Genomic DNA, 19,210 nt, shown 5'->3' with positions numbered 1-19,210 from the left:
CTGCTATCCCATCTGGTCCGAACCAACAGAAAGTCTACTGTGGCACAAGTCACTGAAAATTTTGATGGTGGTCATGGGAGGAATGTGTCACAATCCACAGTTCATCGCACCCTGCTGCATATGGGGCTGCGTAGCTGCAGACCGGTCAGAGTGCCCATGATGATCCCTGTCCACCATCGAAAGCGCCTACAATGGGCACGTGAGCGTCAGAACTGGACTTTGGAGCAGTGGAAGCAGGTCGCCTGATCCGATGAGTCCCGATTTCTTTTAGATCACGTGGATGGCCGTGTACGTGTGCGTCATTTACCTGTATGAAGTGATGGCACCAGGATGCACTGTGGGAAGACGACAAGCCGGTGGAGGGAGTGTGATGTTCTGGGCAATGTTCTGCTGGGAAACCCTGGGTCCAGCCATTCATGTGGACGTCAATTTGACACGTGTCACCTACCTAAACATCGTTGCAGACCAGGTACACCCCTTCATGGCAATGGTATTCCCTGATGGCAGTGGCCTCTTTCAGCAGGGTAATGCGCCCTGCCACACTGCACACATTGTTCGGGAATGGTTTGAGGAACATGATTAAGTGTTCACTGTGTTGCCCTGGCCTCCAAATTCTCCAGATCTCAATCTGATTGAGCATCTGCGGGATGTGCTGGACCGACAAGTCCGATCCACGGCGGCTCTACCTCGCAACTTACAGGACTCGAAGGATCTGCTGCTAATGTTTTGGTGCCAGATACCACAGGGCACCTTCAGGGATCTTGTAGAGTCCATGCCTCGGCGGGTCGGCGCTGGTTTGGTGGCACACGGAGGACCAACAGCATATCAGGCAGGTGGTCATAATGTTTTGACTCGTCAGTGGATATGGCCCTCACTAAAACAATGAGACTTTCCCAACTACAACTGCTATTTTTTTTAGCAAGCTTGGTATGGGGAAAAGCTACACACTGAGAATTCGGCAAGCATGGAAATAGCGTGGGAAAAAGGGGAGGTGTGGCTGGGAGACAACGGACACTCACCCTCTCCCCTTTTCCTCTTACAAATGTTCACGGGTGTCGGAGTATGCTTTGTCAGCCTTGGTTTTCAATGACAAGTAGGCTGTACCGACTGCTGATAATAATCAAAATCAATAAAAACTACATCTCGTGCTAATCCTCTGCAGACAGCGCCTCTGAAATGATGTGAAACCTGCTCGTTCTGCAAAGTTTGGTGCCATCTATATATTACAGAACACATTGGGACTGTAATGGGAAAATTGGAATTGAGAAAACATGAAGGGAGGAGGATGTGATAGGAGAGAGAAAAGGGAAGGGTGGATTGTAAGAGTGGAGTGAGAAGGGAACAGTTGTTGAGAGGAGATATGAGTAAAGGGGGTGGGTGGAAGGTAAAATGTATAAAAGGGAGTGGTGGAAGAGAGTCAAAAGTTCTCCATCAATAGATGCTTTACTTGGGCAGGACGATAAAGGGGTATGGTGGTGACCGAGTGCTGATGACATTGGACGAGTTGGCCAAAAATGATAGTTTCTCACTTATATCCTGTGGGCAGCATTATTGAGGATTTGGGTTGTCACTTTATGGTACCAGAGTACTTCTGAGACACAAGCAAATCATATTATCAACAAAAACCAAACTTGCTTATTAAGGACCAGGAGGAAGGGGCTAATCTGCCTGCCCCACCTGGCCTTGTCTCGATGTCATGCCAGTACACACATGGTTGTCTCTGAATCCTCTCATGACATATTGGGTGAGGCACGAATACGTTGTCTACATGTTGCGGTGCCGTCCTTTTGAGTATTGCGCTAAGTAGCCAGACTTGCTTTTCTGTGCGCACCTCCATCGCAAGCAGCAGCATGGGCCATGGTATATCTGATTGCACAGCCATTTGTACGTTTGATTGAAACAAAACGTCATCTTTTATGCCCACATATTTCGGGTCTTCATTTAAATCTCGTAATGGTGTTTAAGTAATTAAAATCAGTAAATAATAGGACAATGTATGAATAGATATCGGCTGAATAAACTACTATAAGGGCTGGCAGGACGGCCAGCTAGACCAAGAGGAACACACACTCACCTCTACGTCATCTAGCCTGGATTTGAATTCTGACCCAGGTATAAACTGTCATCCTGGCGTTTCACTGGTACGGTGATTCATCAATGTGTGTGCCATCCCTCGGATGGACTTTAAACGGAGAATAATCTCTTGTGATCATCCCTACCTTGTTACTTTTTGGCAGACCATCCCGACTTTCTTTTCTACAATTTCAAAATGTTTTTATTACTTGTTTTTGGACTTAAAAAATGTATCTGCATTTTTACTCACCAACTTTATTTAACGTCTTTCAAACTTCGATGATGACAAGTCACCGACAAACTGCATGGCTGTGTACGTTCGTGCTTGCGTTCGTGAAAGCTTTATGGATAGGAGAAAGCTCCTGCGCTCTGTGCAGGTCATCACTCGTGTGATATTTATTGGATTTATATGATTACTAACAATTTACCCACCCTCCTGCTGGGTGAAGTTTGTGCATAATTGACCAAGTGAAAGGTCATTGATTACAAATGAGAGGTCTGAAAGGTCTAAAGGTTTCAAAGATAATTTTCCAAAACTGTCAGCGAAGCGCTTGGTCCACAAACCCTGTTCCCACACCTAGAGCACCATATTTCTCTGTGTTTTCAACAAAAATTTATCCCTCCCATCCCATGATCTTTATCTCTGTTTGGCCAATTTGGGATTTTGGAATCAGCATCCCTCCACTTCATGCCCCTTCTTTCCACTTCTCCCCTCAAACCTCTATGCCCCCCCCCCTTTCTGCATACTTCCTCACCGCACCCTCTCAATGCTTCCTGCTCTCCCTACCCAAAGCCTCCCCCTCATCCTGTCCCCACAAAGACTCCCTCACCCCCATCCTGCACCCTCCCAACGCCAGCTCCTCTGTCCCTGACTCAGTAAAACTCAAACATCCGAGGTCTCTGCTCCAACCTGACAGATCTCTCAATCCAGGCCACTGCCGATAAACCGGACATCATTTGTTGAGCAGAATCTTTCCTCCCCCATGATGTCCCCAATTCCTGAGTGTTTCTCCCTGCCTATTGTCTCCTCTGATTTGAGGAGCCTTTTATCACTCATAGAAAGTGGCTTTTAAGCATTGTTACCCCGCATCCACGAAGTGAAAAATGCGGTTAATCAATTTGTTAATGTCCGTCCATCTGTCTGTCTTATCAGTTTATGGTCGGTTGGTTGTGATCGAGAAACAACTTATTTAAATCAAATGTTATATTTTGAACACCAATCGGGAGACAAGTTTGCCGATTAATCATACTTGTGCTCTAAATTCGTCCAAACCGCACATGCGCATTGAGTGAGATAGTATTTTTACTCTGCCTGTTTGGTAGTCAAACAAAATTAAAAACCATTCCAAACAGGAAACTTACTGTTTTTGAGGACGTTATAAAGGACACAAACAACATGCACGAATAACTGGAAGTGCCGGAATTTACTTCCATCCACCTCCTTGGTGTAACATGTTAGGGTGGTGTGATGGACACTGGATAAAACGGTGGTAAAACTCGGAATTAATTAATTGATTTATATGACTCTTACAATCTTTCTTTTATTTAAATTGAATTATATACTTGAACACTGCAGAACAAAAATCCAATTCGAAATACTTCCCAAAACTTCCAGTTTTGCAGTACTTGGACATGTTCTATCGGGTGGTGTATAACGTGTTAACACTTTCAACAGCACTAAATGTCTGGATTTAAAAAAAAACGATATTTAATATCATTATTTTATTAAAATTTAAATCTATACTTGAACACTGCGCAGAGTATTGTGTACTATGAACTTTCCACTTTATATCCTGTAAGCGCTTCCTCGTCTTCATATTTTTATTTTCTTCTTCTTTTTTTCCGATGCAGCACATGGCTGCGGATGGCATCATTTTCTTTTCTGGGGGCACAGATGCAGTGCCCCCTGTATGTTAAAACAGGAATTTGTAATTTGTTCAGAATGCCGGCAATAGCTCGCTTGCTCTTCACGAAGGACACCGTGGGATCTTTAACGTCCACCAACTAATGCAGGCTGGTGGGGTGCTCAGTTTAACATCCAACAAGGCATTTTGTGAAGAGTTCACTCTCTAGGTCTCGAACCTCAAGATTTTTGCATGAAATTGTCTTTTCTGCAGCATCGAGTTTAAATTTTTTTTTTCAGCACTTGAGGTCTGAAAATAAGTGTCACAGGCTGGCAGTTTGATCACTAACAAATCTGTGTCAACACCAGAATGTCCTCCCAAATTGGTCACTGCTGGTGTAACTGGAAAAGCATCGAGCAGACGATCAATCACCAGCTTGTTTTGTTGTAACATTTTGAAATTCCGAATTAATCTCTCCAAATTAGCTTTCTGGTGTACCAACGGCAGGACTGCTGCTAATGATGATAAAGCCAACCTTTTGTTAAGAATCAGGCAAAATGCACGCAGGGCTTTTCATGGGCCCATTATGTTTGTGGACCGTGGAATTGAGGAGAAAGGCTTTGGCCTGGATCTAGCTTTTGTTTGTGGTATGGCTTTGGTGCTGTGCCCGACGTGAGCGTAGCAGACAAACTACCAAACGAATGGTGCTCATTCACCTTCTGCTGTTCTGTTTCTCAAGGCCTTCACATAGCCAGGGGTTCCCAATAGGAAGTGTACAGCGATTGTTTGAATAACTTTTTTGTGCACAACTTTCCTTGCCATCAAACTGATGAATGGATGCTCTGAGCTGTGAAAATGGCTTCTTTCAGCGTATTAATGAAAAGGACAAAAGACATTGTAATTGCCATCCAATGATTGATTATTTGGATTTATATATCATTGACAGTTTTTTTTTTAATGACAATATAATCCAACATTGATCACAACTGGAATGCATATAATGCCCGACACGTGTTAAAATAATGTTTTTTTTGTTTGTTTTTAGATCTCGCAACACATACATTTACAATGCTTACGGTCAAGGTTCATGGAAGAGTTGAATGACAAAAGATGGAGAATATATATGCACGGCCATACCCATGGAGAGGGACAAGCTGTCGGAGCTTGCGGAACAATTCCAGAAAACAGGAATCAAGATCGAAATTTGCCAATCAACAAATACTCAAACGGTATAAAGCTTTGAAAAGTAGCTGATCAAAAATCTTCGGGCACATCATTTTGTTGACGATGTGTATATCTTGTAGGACCTTCCCTTATGCTAATTTCTGTCTGCACCCTCACTCTAGAATCTGCTTCAAGACTTTGATGGGTTTATGGTGGGGTTCTCCATCTTTCCACACCTAATATTAGCACCCAATCAAAATCCTGTCTGTACCTGTTTGTGGTGAGGATGTTGAGGTCACGGAAAGATTTACTTACCTTGGCAGTGATATTCATGTCTCTGCTGACTGTGAGTCAGAGGTCAATAAACGTCTGGGTCGGGCCTGGGGAGTCATGGATTCACTGGATAATGGGATGTGGCGCTGCCGGTACCTGTGCGGGAGGACAAAAGTCCGAGTCTTCAGGTCCTTGGTGCTTCAGTCTTGCTCGATGGATGTGAGACTTGGATTCTGACCAGGAATCTGAGATGGAAACTTAATTCCTTTGGTACCAGGTCTCTTCGGAGAATCCTTGGCGATCGCTGGTCAGACTTTGTGTCCAACGAGTGGTTGCTGAGAGAGACTCAAATGAGATTTGTTACCTTCATACTCCGTGAGCGTCGGCTGCGGCTGTATGGATATGTGGCTCGTTTTCCTGACGCTGATCCTGCTCACCAGATTCCCTCAGCGAGTGAGCCTTGTGAGTGGAGGAAGCCAATGGGCCAACCACGTGCCTTGTGGTTGCAGCAGGTTGATCGGCATCTCAAGGAGATGGGGTGGGCCAGGCATCTGCCTGGGGGATGGCCAGACGGAGGCCCCTGGAGTACCGGTGGAAAGTGGATGCAGCGACTAACCTACAGCTACTGCAACAACTTCAGCAAGTGGTGTACGAATTATTGTCATTCTTTGGTCATTTCGTAGCTGGATTTAAATATAACTACAGTCTGCCCTGTTAGGACATAAACAACAGTGCATTGCGAGTTGAGGTAAAATATGGGTTAGTTAAAATACACTGTTTGAGGTGATGTAATGGGTGATGTTCACTTCAAACCCCTTCATGGAAGTTGATGTTCGTGACATTTCTGTGCTGTTTGTCCTTAATTGTGTCCCTTTAGAAATGGAGATTGTCAGACATTCAAAATAACATTCAGTTGAAATCAAGACAAATCTGCCACAAATTCCTGGAGTCTCATGGATACTAAAAAGTCCAGGAACATCCACAAAGCAACGATGAAAGTGGCTTCCCTACTTGTCTCGACCTATCTCCACCTGTTCTTGCGAATCTGCCTCTTTCTAACATGAGGTGAATGAAATCTAAATTCATGACCCTCTGAACGACTCCATCACAGTTGCCCTCTCAGGGTACACACCAGATTACCCAGTACTGGTGGACATCATGCAGTGTCACATTTCACACTGAAGTCAAGGTTCAGATCAATTTTCCTTCAAATATTTAAATATGTATTTTTGTAATTCTTCTTCTTCTTTCGGCTGCTCCCGTTAGGGGTCGCCACAGCGGATCATCTGTATGATCTGCATAGTGATTTGGCACGTTTTACGCCGGATGCCCTTCCTGACGCAACCCTGGTCGCTTCTTACGACACAGGGATAAGGATTGGGTTTCGCCATGATTCTGGGCTGCCCTACACCCTCTCATAGCACGGCCCAGCGCAGAGCTCCCATCCTCAAGCGATCCTCCAACCCAAGCCTCCGAGTAGCCGGATTACAGGCGCACGCCACTACGCCCGGTATATGTATTTTTGTAATTACACTGTAATAACTAAATTTGTACCTTTTCGCAATTCATATATTTTCAGTTTATGTTTTTGTAGCTCTTAAAATATTTAATCAATCAAAAGTAGATCGCATTGAAAAGAAGGTTGAAGACACGTGGTCTATAGATATCACAGACATTTGTGAGAGTTCCAACACACTGCAATGGAGAAGTTAATTAATCTCAATTTGTCGTCTACTTCATTCGTATGCAGCACAAGGCTGCGGGGTCGCATCATTGGCTGAAGATGTGGCATACGCCGTTGATGCAATTTCCTCTGCCGGTTATGGCAGGAATTTGGAATTTGTTTATGGTGCCGGCAATAGCTCGCGTCCTCTTCACAAAAGACACCATGCAATCTTTAACGTCTACCAACTAATGCTATCAGACAGGAACATCGAGTTTCACAGGCAGACAGTATGTAGCTGGATCGGTATTCGAACAGTGGCTGGATAGCTTAAATTCGAGTGTGTGTACCTCTAGCCTCTGTAATTTCAATATTGATCTCCATATTTAGAAGGCTTCATCTGAGGAAGGACCCCTGGGCTGAGATTCACTCTTGAGAATGAACTCGGATGTATTGCACAGCAATGGCAATGCCGGTCGAAAATATTTTATGTGCTGGTTTCTGGGATTACTTCCAGAAATACTGGTATAACTTACAATATGAAGGCTTTCAAAAAGAGCAGGTATGTGATGGTCAGAGTTGTGGTTGTGTCACAGTCTTCCATTTCATCATGACATTTGTCCATGGTTGATTTGGGTATGTATAGGACTCTTGAAATCATGCTGTTGGAAGGTGTCCAGTGTCCACTCTCTGACGTCTTAATTTAATTCCGTATTTGAACTCTAACTCCTTTCTCTAGGATATATGATGTTCTGAAATGAGTAATGAAAGTGCTCTGTGTTTTCTACTGTCTCTGACTCTATTTATGGTTTCACAAACCAGACGTATGACAGGCAATTTTCTTGATTAAAAAATGTGTGCCATGGCCTTTGGAAATTATATATATATATATATATATATATATATATATATATATATATATATATATATATATATATATATATATATATATATATATATATATATATATACCCAGGGTCGGGGGCGAGAAGACCATGAGGGTGGAAGCTACCTCGGGTTCCCACCAGACTCCGGAATTGCAGGCTGTCGCACACGGATAACTCTGTGACACGGCGGGTCACTAATCCACCGTGAACGCCAATAACTCGACCACGTGACCTGGGGTCCTCCGTCTGATACCGTTTACCTAAAAGTCATGTGGTTTGATGACCGGGGGACACGCCCTCGGTACGCCTTGTTCAAACCGGATCACCTTACCAGATCAGCTGCAGCCAAGCGTAACTGCCAAGAACATAGATCATTGGGGGATAACGTCCTGGCTAAGCTAGGATACGAACCATGCTGGACCAATGAAGAAAAAGATGAAAACGAGCTGGGAACATTTTTACACAAGCATTTATTTACACTCAAGCAAGGAAAGGTATGTGGCACAGTGAATGGGGTTTATTCGTATGTATAGCAGGGATGGCAAGGAAGTTGTGGGGTAAGCAATTTACAAAAAAAATTTTTACAGGCAAGCAGGCAAGCAATTTACAAAAGCAGATACAGAGCAGACTTATCCCATCAGAACTTTTATTATCTTAACTTTTCTACAACAGGTGCCATCACATACACACACACACACACACACACACACACACACACACACACACACACACACAAACCTGAGGAAGATTAGATAGCCAGAATGAAAGAGAGCAGATGAGGACTAACGGCCTTGCAATACCTGGCATGGTCGGTGACCAACGCAACCCAGTCCGCTAAGGGAGAGGTAGGAGGGAGAAATACTGGTGTCTAAGGTGTGGGAGTGGGAGGTGTGGTTTGGTGCAATATGGGGGGTGTGGTGTCATGCCAGAGGAAACTGTGATTGCAAATCTGTAATGGTGCTCTTTTGTGCATCCAAAGGGGATGAGATAGAAGGGTTGAGAGAGAGAAAGAGGAGAGAAGATGCGCGAGGTGAAAGATCCCAAACCAAGTCATGCATAGGTCTCTGAGTAGCGTGTACTTCTGTGGGACGCTCCGCTTGAGCGTTCCCACCTCGAGAATTGGCGCGTTATCTCCGGCTTCGTCACTTTGTCAGGGCTCGGGACAACGTGTGCTCCACACTGGTCCTCATGAATAAGCACGTCTCAGTCGCACACCAACCACGAGTGAAAAGCTAACAAAGGGCAGAGGCAACGAGGAGCAGCCAATTCAGAGCTGAGAGGAGCATAGAAGAAGAGGGTGAAGCAGAGAGCGAGCGTCTCTGCGCTCCTGCTTTTATAAGCTCCGGGCAAAGGGTGGAGTGACGATCCGCTGTGACCTGAATCCCACTCCTCTATTGGGCCACAGCAGCACGAGCCACGCCCCGCCAGGCTTTTGTGGCCGGAAACGGTCTCATTTGCCCATCCGGCTCGCCACAGCTGGGAGCTCCTGACTCAACATATGGTATGAGCCAACATCCCGACCGTGGACATGCTCCGAGTGCAGTCTGAATGCCGAATAGCAATGCACAGCCGCCACCCATGGGCCCCCTCTCATGAGCCAAAATTCACACCGGGCCCCATACCAAAGACCTGTATCGCCCTTCCTGCGACCCCTCCTCGCTGCCCCTGTCTTGCCATGTTCTGGCAACTGGACGAGGGTCGTATCAATTCTGCGTGTTCACCCGGTACATCCCCGATGAGATGCGGTTGAGCCCTGTTTCACACGGTCCAAGGACAGCCCAAATTGTGCAGTACTCCTTTGTATAGTGTCAAATTGTAGTGATGCAGAGGTACGAGGGGTTGCAGGAATATTTTTCCCATGTGCGGGAAGCGTTTGTGGTCGAAGCGGTGAAGTTTGGTGAGCAAGGGGTGAAGCAAGGTGAGATGCCGTTAGAAATTGGTGCGCACATTTGAATGAAATAATGGCGCGCCATGCGCTTGCTGTATAGTGTGTGGTGTGCTTGTTGGAGGGAGTTTGGTGGTGGTGGTGGTTTCAAGCCACAGGAGGCATCGTGGTGTTTTGCTATTCATTTGTATTTTGCATGGCGTGTGTGCTTGCTCTCTTGATTTGCACCATGGCGAAAAGGAAAGGGTTGGATTGAACATCAGAATAGGAGATAGAGATATAATTATTATACCTAGCTATGAGACCCACGCAACGCACTTCATCCCGTTCACCCACCAGACATGAGGGGAAGGTCTGACTGCACTAAGACAAACGAAATAACTGCCTGGGGATCATTGTGGATGGCATGGACATGCCTTAGAGTCATGCGGTTTTGCAGAACCGCAACTATATATTGTTGCGAATCTGGAAACCATGAGCACACAACATTCAGGTCCTTGAGCTCAGTTATATCGGTAAGTATGTGTTTTATAGATAGCTTCCCTTCCCCTTGTCTAATGGGTGAATAAATGTAAATGCGCTGTGAAGTTATTTTTTTTAACAGTAAGGTTTTCTTTTCTTTTATTCACACCACCAACAACAACTACAACAACGCCAGCATCATTTTTTTTTTTTTTTTTGTATACCTTGTCGAGGCTCGTATGAGAGCGAACACACAACTCACAGCAAGGGGGCATGAGACAAGAGGGGCGGGAGTGGAAGGGAGAAAACAGTGGGAAACAGACACATTAGGTGAACTGTGGAAGGGAGAGGGATGGGGATGGGACGGGGAACATGACGAAGAGAAGATGGACATTACAGGGACTTTCAGGAAGGAAAGCAGGGAAATTGAAGGAAGTGGGCTTGGGTGGATTATCGGGGGTAGAAAAGATCGAGGATTTGGATGGGGGAAGATAAGAGGTGGTGGTGAACAGCTGTTTTGAAAGCCTGGAGGGAAGAATGGGAAAGAATAGAGTGAGGAAGTTTATTCCAAAGGTGGGAAAAAAAGAGTAATGAAAGAGTGAAGATGAGCAGTGATTCGTGATTTTGGTAGTTTTACCAGAAGGGGGTTGTTGGCGGACCTTGAGCGCCCTGTGGAAATGTGGTGGGGACAAATCGCAGAGAGAGCAGGGGGGGCAAGGCTGGAGAGGAGTCGGTAGAAGACAGAAAGACCACCGACCAACCTGCGGTGATTGAGTGAGAGGCCCAAAGACTCAGCTTCATTGCGGGAGATGCCGATGATCTTAAATGCCCTGGTTTCGACAGCGTGAAGCCGAGAAAGGTGGGAGGCAGGAGCACCAGCCCAGAGAGGAGAGCAGTACTCCATCAGGCTATGGACAAAAGCTTTGTAAGTGGTCAGGAGCTCAAGAGGTCCGAGGAAGGACTTTGCACGACGGAGGATTCCTAGTCGGCAAATGGCTTTTGAGGGGAGTTTGGAAATGTGACTTTCCCAGGAAAGGTCATGGCAGATAGTGAGACCCAGAAGCTTAAAAGAAAAGACTTCTTCCAGAGGATTGTTGAGAAAGTGGATGGGGGGGGGGTTTCTAAACGGTCCTTTCGAAGAGACATAGTGAGAGTGTGAGATTTGTCTGGATTGAAAGACATGATCCACGTGTTGGACCAGTTTGTGATTTTATCCAGATCTGCAGTGAGCGAAGAAGCTGCTGCTTGCCGCTCTGAGGGATGACAGATGGTACGGCAGAGGGTGGAGTCGTCGGCAAAGAGAAATAGAGGATTTTCCAGAGAGTCGGAGAGATCATTGATGAAAACCAGAAAAAAGAACAGGGCCCAGAACGCTACCTTGAGGAACTCCAGTCTGCACAGGAAGAGGGGATGAAAGAACTCCATTTAGGGCCACACGTTGACTGCGACAGGAGAGGAAGTCTGCGAGCCATGAGTGGAGATGGCCTTGAATACCATGGGAAGAGAGTTTGGTGAGTAGTGCAGGGTGCCAGACTGTGTCAAAAGCACATTTCACCTTCACCTCGCTCTGCCCGACGCCATTATCCCCACACCACCGACCACGAGCGTGGGCGGGAATTCGCTCGGGACTCCACCCAGAATAAAGAGGGGTGGGCCTCCTTGGCCAATCAAGGACTTCACCGCCTCAGATCGGGAGTCCGCCCAGAATAAGAGGGGTGGGCTCCTCGGCTAATCAAGGACTTCACCACCTCAGATGGAGAGGGCGGAGACGTTTCCCCCCCTCCGAAACAGGGTGAATAAGTACGCGGGCGCTCAGGAGGTACATCACATCTCGGGGGCAACGAAAAAGGAGCAACGAATGCTTGCGTCAGTGGGCTCGAAGTGCGTACAATCTGGTTTCTTAGCGCTGACTGCATCACACGCTTGCGTCCAGTCTGTTGAGTGCACGTCCAGTCTGTCGAGTGCACATCTCTGGCCGGGTTCGGTGCTGACTGCATCGCACAGATCGGAGGCATCTCGCTGGCGCCTGGTTCTGTGGACCGCTTCGCGACGCTGGTCTGGGTCGCTCGTCAGCTCGAAAACTACACGAGGTGGACAGGTCCGAGGCAGGTCCTGGTCTTCAGTTCGCCTCTCCATCCGAGCTGGAGGCCTTAATAAAGACCACTGGGATCCACTTCTGTCTGGGTGTGTGCGTATGAGTGTTTGTGGCCCCGGTCTGACAAGTAGTGGTTAAGTGCTTTTCGCTGCACATTATTTGCCTTGCTTATTGATATTCGGTTTAGTTCTGCTCTGTGTTTCCCCTTTCCCTCTTGTTAATAAATACCCCCATTTGTTAAATGTTCTCAGCTCGTCGTGTCCATTCTTGCATGGACTGAGCATGTCGCGTGTTGGGAAGTTAGCAGCCATTGCCGGAGTAACAGGGTAATCGGGACCGATGGAACTCGATGATTAAACCGCTCGGGATCGCACATGAAACAAGCACGCGAAGCAGCTTGTTTCGTACTAGTGCCGTTGAAGATGAACTTCCCCGGTAGTTTGGACCACGTGGGTATTTAGGTAAATTGAATTTGGCAATCAACCCGACCCCACGTGGCCTGTCTATTGGCGAGTTCGGTCCAAAAGAAGGGACCCGTCTTCTCCGGAGTTTTCCGGAGAAGTACGATCAGATATCCGGGCGATCGGTAAAGCCGACTCCACTGCTCCATCTGGTGGTCGTGCTCACGACCGACGTCCCAGCCCCACAACAATATATATATATATATATATATATATATATATATATATATATATATATATGTATATGTCTATATATATATATATATATATATATATATATATATTGTTACAGATTCGCGCCCGCCGGCGTGCTGACGGCCACGTAACTCGAATTGCGGCACGTCGCCCACCGGACGGACAATCCAGTCGTGACCCTCTCGGACTAACGTGGGGAACCAGTCACGGGTGGACCTTTCGGTCTCACCGCGATCGAGCCAATCAGCCCCCGCGTGGGATAGGGTTGCTCGCCAAATTCGACCTACCTAAGTACCCACACGGAGGGTAGACCGGGCGATCGCACCTCGCCGCAGGTCGACTTCGGACACGGGCCACTTAAGCGACCCGTTCCGTACTATCGGGATAACCGAGCGGTGTTATTCGTCGACCTCGACGGTTCGATTAATTATCGGGCGTATTCAGCCCACTACCAACCCTTTACGTGAAGCAAGATGAGGATTCAATGAAAGAAATGACGAAGCGAAGCGGGAAACAGTTCAACACAAAGCACATTTATTCGCGATGAACGGAAAGCACACATATTCAATTCCACCAAAAGCACATAGAAAAGGAAAGAAACACAATGCAATTTTACACAAAAAGCAAATGCGACAATGCAGATCTAATACCGATTACGCGAGCACACGGCAACACTTATACAATTTTACTTCACAGACGGCGCCGACAACACATACCCAAAACCAAGGAAAAGAGAACAGAGAACCCTCAAAGATGAGGCGGGCCTGAGGCCGAGACCGGGTCGGGCCTACCCGTCTGGTGATGAGACGCGGAGCGGCGATGGTGCCTCAACTCCGCGGGCCTCGCGGGCAGTGTCTGGTAGGGGGTGGGAAAGGGGCCCCTTGGTCGCACTATCTCAGCGCGGGGGGAAACAGGAGGGGGTTGCTGATGCTCGGGGTATAGAGGATTTCCACTCTGCCTCGAGTCCCGCGACGAGCGTCTCCACCTCGGCCAGGTCGCGCCGTCGGCCTCCCTGGTGTGCAGCTCCCTGCACGACGCGAGCACCCCCTCGTCTGCCCTCGCCGCCTCTCCACAGCTCCGTCCCCTTTTGCTCCGACTCCAACGCACACGACGACGACCAACTCCTTCTTGCTTCTTCTTCCCAACTCCACCGCCCGCGAAGTCTTAACTCTTTTCCCCTTGACTGACGAACGCGGTCGCTTATATCAGCCCCGTGGCTTCGCTCTCTCATCTTTGACCCCCTCCCTTCGACCTTTCACCTCGCTCCCCATTGGCCCGAGAAAAAGTGGGCGTGAATGCTTTTTGATCCATAAATTTGCATATATCAATCGCCCTCCAACGCCCTGGGGGCGGGGCCAAATCGCCCCTTGCTCACCGATTGGACGGAACAAAAGTGGGCGTGTGTCGTTTTTGATCCGTTTTTGAAGTGGAAAATCCGTGGTTTTGTACACGCTGTTCGGCGCGCGCCCTGCACGAGTCCAACACCGGTACCCACAAGCGGCGCAAGAACGGTGGCGATGCGACGGTTGCGAGGTGTGACGTGAAGGTCGTGGCGGTTGTGGTGAAGCGGCGTTGTGGTTGGTGGTTGATGTTGTGACTGGTGGTGGTAACAATGGCGGTTGGTCCAAAATAAAGATAGTAAAAGAAAAACGGCTATCCTGAAGAGTCGCAGCACGCATAAATGACATGTATTCCCACTAGACAACGGGTTTGGGCCTAACTACACATATACTTACCGAGATATCTCACCTAAGGGACCTGAATGGTGGTTTGCGAAATTGGTAACCACAACACTACCCCCTCCCCTTTTTACAGACTCGTCCCGAGTCGTCAAATTTTCGTGTGCCATCATGTGTAGTTTTCCCCTAGTACATTTTACCTACGGATCCCTGAGTGCGACATTCATGGTATTCGTGTCCCCAAAATAAATAACCTGAGGGCTGCGTAACTATCCAAACAAACTCACTCACACGGACGACTTAAATAAAATTGCCGGCGCTAAGACAAACATGCCGGGGGCGCACTCATATTTACAGTACATCTTACCTTAACTTACAAATTTTACACTAAACCATGGCCCAGGATCATTGAACTCTGCAAAAGAAAAGCAGTTAGCAGGGAGCCAGGCTGCTCGCATGCAGTCTCTGGCTCAAAACAATGCAGGTGACAGGGAACGTGGCTGGCTGCTCACACGCAGTCCAAAGCCTTCCCTTTTGAACTGAACGCAGTGAACCACAACGGTGCATGGGCTGCACAAATGCAGTCTCCGTGCCAGCTCAAGTGGCACACGCAATGAACACAACGAATGGATGCATGGACACAAACACGGTGCACGGGCCGCCACTGCAGGCCCGTGTTGTAGCTGCCAACAGGGCAGTTCTCGCAGCTTGCAAACTGTTGCCTTGCAGATCCTGGCGCACATGGAAATGAACAGGGGGGGGGGGGGCAAAGCAAAAATTGAACGGGACTGGTGAACATGGGCAGTGGGCATGGCATGGCAAAGGCAGCAGGCAAACACAGCCCGCAGAAGAAGGCCGCTGCAGGCAAACACAGCCGGCAGATGAACTGGCCGGCACAGGCCTTGAAGAAAAACAGCCAGCAGATGAAGTGGCCGGCACAGGCCTTGCAGCACAGCAGCTGCAGATGAAGTTGGCCAGCCTTTGCCGTTCCGTGGAGGTTGGTGGAGGGAGTGCGGTGGTGCTGGCCACTTGGAAGGCGGGCTCGGACCTACCTACCTGTCTCCCTCCCAACCTATCGCCTTTGCCTGTCACTGTACATACCCACTCCCTTAATTTGTCAAACCCCAATTTAACCCCAACTTATTTTTTTGTTGTTTTTATTTTTACTTCCCCACTATAAATCGTCCCCTAACCCCCTTTATCGTCCTTGTTTGGCTAACCTATTCTGTCACCTAGCCTACTCCCAACCCCTACGTTCCCTTCCCGGAGAGGAATAAGGGAGAGCTAACGTCCTGTGTCGAGGCCCAACGAAGCCTCAGAATGGCCTCCCCAGAGTTCGGCGATCTTAACACCAAGTGGGTCCAGCGGCCCACAACGACAGCGAGGGGATGGATGGTGCGGAGGGGTACATCTCCTAATCTACCCTAACAATTTAACTGTTAAACTACCCCGGGGCTTTCAACAAGCGCCTCTCGCTTAAACTATTGGTTCTATAAACCCAGATTCCCGTTGCCTGTGTTGGTGTCCTCACAATTTCGGGCCTCGCCCCCCAATTTTCTCTCCGTGCCCTCACACGGTCTCCTGGCTGGGACACGTGGCTACTTTTGGCAGGCACGACCCTCTGCCGAATCTCCCGCTATGGCACCCCCGGGCACTACACTGCCTCCGAGCCTACCAGCTCCCTAACACCGGGGAGTGCCCCCCATGGCACCTGCCCTGAAACGCACACGTGGCAGGCTGGCCTCCCGGGCCCCTTTCCGAGGGTCACCCGTGCCCACAACACTGCCCACGCGGCCAATGGCGCTCCGGGCCCCCGCACCAAGCAGGCGCACCCGTGCCCACTACGCTATCCCGGCCCCCCATGGGCCCTTGGCCTATCACGGCCGACTAGCCTGGTGCCTGGGGTACCCACTCAGCGATACTCACCTTTCGCAGCCACGCTCCCAAGCCCGTCAACAGGGCTCCTGCACCCCTCCAAATGGGTTTCGAGCCTACATTCCCACCAACAGCAAAACGACCTCCATTTTTCAATTTGACTAACCCAGCGAACTCACTTTACTCTGACCCCGGGGTCCCTTGGGCGGGAGTCACTCCTCCCCCCAATCACTCATCGCACCATGCATTCCCCATTCACTCCATACACACAGACCCGCTGGCCTCACTCACTCAACAAGCACATGCCTCACAACTCACCAACTCTTCAACACACTCACCGCTGAACTCTGCCATCCTCCTAACTACATCCCCTAACTAACTCGTGCTCCCACGTCGTCCCTTAAACTATAGCACGTTCCATTTAACACTACGTAGCTAAGCTACGTCCCCTCTACACATTCACAAGTCTGTCACTGTCTCCAAATAATCATTTTATTTCCCAACCTAAATCTGGCTACAATCCCTCTAACTAATCCATTCCACGGACTCCATGAGGACTTACCCCTGCCCCATGGAGTCGGTCGAGCTAAGCTAACCCTTCCCCCTAACTAGTTTCCATCCTGTGCCCAGGGTCAAGGGGTCTTCCACCCCTTGCCCAGGAATCCTGTGCACCCGAAAGTGAGGCTTGCTTTTTTTTTTCTTTTTTTTTTGCATGCGCAGCACCTGCGCGACAACTCAGAGCTCGCGCACTTTACACCTGCCCGTGACGTCATGCAGCTGGACGTGTACCTCGTCCCTCCTTGGACGGTACCATCCGGCCGGGATACCCCTCCTGCCGGATTCCAACCACACGTGCAGCCATGACGTCACCGTGCGCATAAAAAAAAACACAAGCCCCACGTCTCGAGGGGTTCCCCACGCGAACACATGTGCTTTGCCCGTTGGAGCTTAACACACACGATCGCGTGGAGAACCCGTCCGGTCCAAATCCGAAATCCTGCCTAAACTTTGTCCGTCCGCGGGATCGGCAAATCCACCGCTGGCGTTTCCGGACCGGGACTTCACTCTCGCAAGCGAGCACGTGGTGGTCTCGTGCGTTGCACAGCACGAACCTCGTGCTCACTGCTGGGTGAACCCGGCACGGTCCCAGAAATAGCTACAGCCGCCACTCGGCTTTCGTTTCTCCCATGTCGCCGTCTCCGTCTCCATTCGACCCACGCATACCTGCGTGTTACGACGCACACACTCCATTCCATCACATTCACCCCGGGAGACGCGGCTGCGTGCTCCCGCATGCCCGCCGACATCTCCCTCACATACCGCTCTCTCACACACACGGTCTCCCTTGCATACGGCCGTTCACTCACGCGTGCCTCACTACTCACACAAACCATACTACTTACACACGCGGGGGCACTCACCCGCGGTGCCTCACTCACACTGGCCGTTTCATCCACACACACGGCCTCTTCCACACACGGTGCCTCATCCACACACGGCGTGCTGGGAAGCACGTACTCCGGCACCATCGCCACCACACCACTCACACACGGGGTTGCTTCCACACACGGGGACGCACTCACGCCTTGCACCACACACACAGGGACAACCACACTGGGGATTCGTGTCCCCACAAGGGTCTCCGGGGCCTCTATACCCCCCAAGCTCTCCGTGCACCCGTTCGCAGCACTCGTCCCCTCAACCTCGCAAAGCACGACCGAACTCACCTGGTCGTGACTTGCCTCAAGGGGGCATACTCCCTCCCTTCGTTCCTGGAGGAGGCCATCCAGGTGCTCGCACTGGGTCCCTACACGCTCCGCGAGCTCAACCTCACTATCCTCCACTACCTCCGTGTGTGTGTGTGCGTCACTTACCCCGTCTTCATCGTGTTGTCTCTCCTCTATTTTTTCTGTCTCCCGTGTCTCTGTACATTTATAAGTTTCTGTCGTCGTCACCTCGTGTCTCGTCTCACACGTTTTGGTCTCCCCATTTAATTTTTCCCTTCTGGTCACCGTCGATTCCTCTGTCACGACCATCGCCCAACACGCCCCCTGAATTATTTTTTTACCCGCCTCCACCGCGGGCCTGTCAGCCGTTGCACCCCCTTCCAGCTCGTTTGCTCCCACACGTGGAGTCGCCATTCCCAGCTCCCTGGTCACGGCCTTCATGCCCGCCTGCAGGCATCGGCCCATGTTCTGCGTCTCACCCCGTAGCTCTTTCATTTCCTCCTTCATGTTTGCTTCCATTCCGTTTATTTGTTGTGTATTCGCATCCATCTTTTCGATCATTTGTTGTGTATTCGCATCCATCCTCGCTGTCATTGCCGCCAGCATGGCGCATAGCTGGGCCATGTCGGGTGCGCTTGGGTGACCGTTTCGGCAAGGGTCGGGGGGTTTTGGTGGAGAGGGGGAGGGGAGGTGTCATACACCGCGGCCGCTGCCGCACCTATTTCGGGCTCTGGGTTCAGTTGGACGAGTTCATGTTCCTGCACGGGCATTCCATCCTGGGCCATGGATCCTACGCATTCTACATCCATTTCTAATACCCCCGGCTCCCGCTCGCCTTGAGACGCCATCTTGCTTCTCTTAAAGGGTTAATTTAGCTCGCTCGTAATTTGGAGGGAATCGGGGGTCGCTTCTCTCACCCCTGGACCG

The 19,210-nt window shown here is 49.3% G+C and overlaps 1 protein-coding gene and 1 pseudogene across 6 annotated transcripts in view; one reads left to right on the top strand and one right to left on the bottom strand.

The window, feature by feature from the left end:
* The window catches only part of OGFOD2 (2-oxoglutarate and iron dependent oxygenase domain containing 2), a 66,421-nt gene extending 58,558 nt beyond the window's left edge, over positions 1 to 7,863 (top strand). For 2 of the 6 annotated variants that reach the window (XM_085860170.1, XM_085860174.1), the window contains 2 exons: positions 4,963 to 5,146; positions 5,264 to 7,863. In XM_085860170.1, the coding sequence (XP_085716296.1) occupies positions 4,963 to 5,146; positions 5,264 to 5,283 (204 nt within the window). In that variant the 3' untranslated portion in view covers positions 5,284 to 7,863. Of the gene's footprint in view, positions 1 to 4,962; positions 5,160 to 5,263 lie in introns of those variants that run through there. The other 4 variants (XM_085860171.1, XM_085860172.1, XM_085860173.1 and 1 more) reach the window with 4 other exon arrangements.
* On the bottom strand, positions 6,726 to 6,866 carry LOC147011016 (signal recognition particle RNA; annotated as a pseudogene).
* Positions 7,864 to 19,210: the final 11,347 nt, after the last annotated feature.

Source organism: Eptatretus burgeri, chromosome 16, assembly GCF_056783735.1.
Source record: "Eptatretus burgeri isolate ZD-2024b chromosome 16, Ebu_testis_v1, whole genome shotgun sequence".
In the NCBI taxonomy this organism is placed as follows: Eukaryota; Metazoa; Chordata; class Myxini; order Myxiniformes; family Myxinidae; genus Eptatretus; species Eptatretus burgeri.
This window is presented reverse-complemented; position numbering and strand designations above follow the sequence as displayed.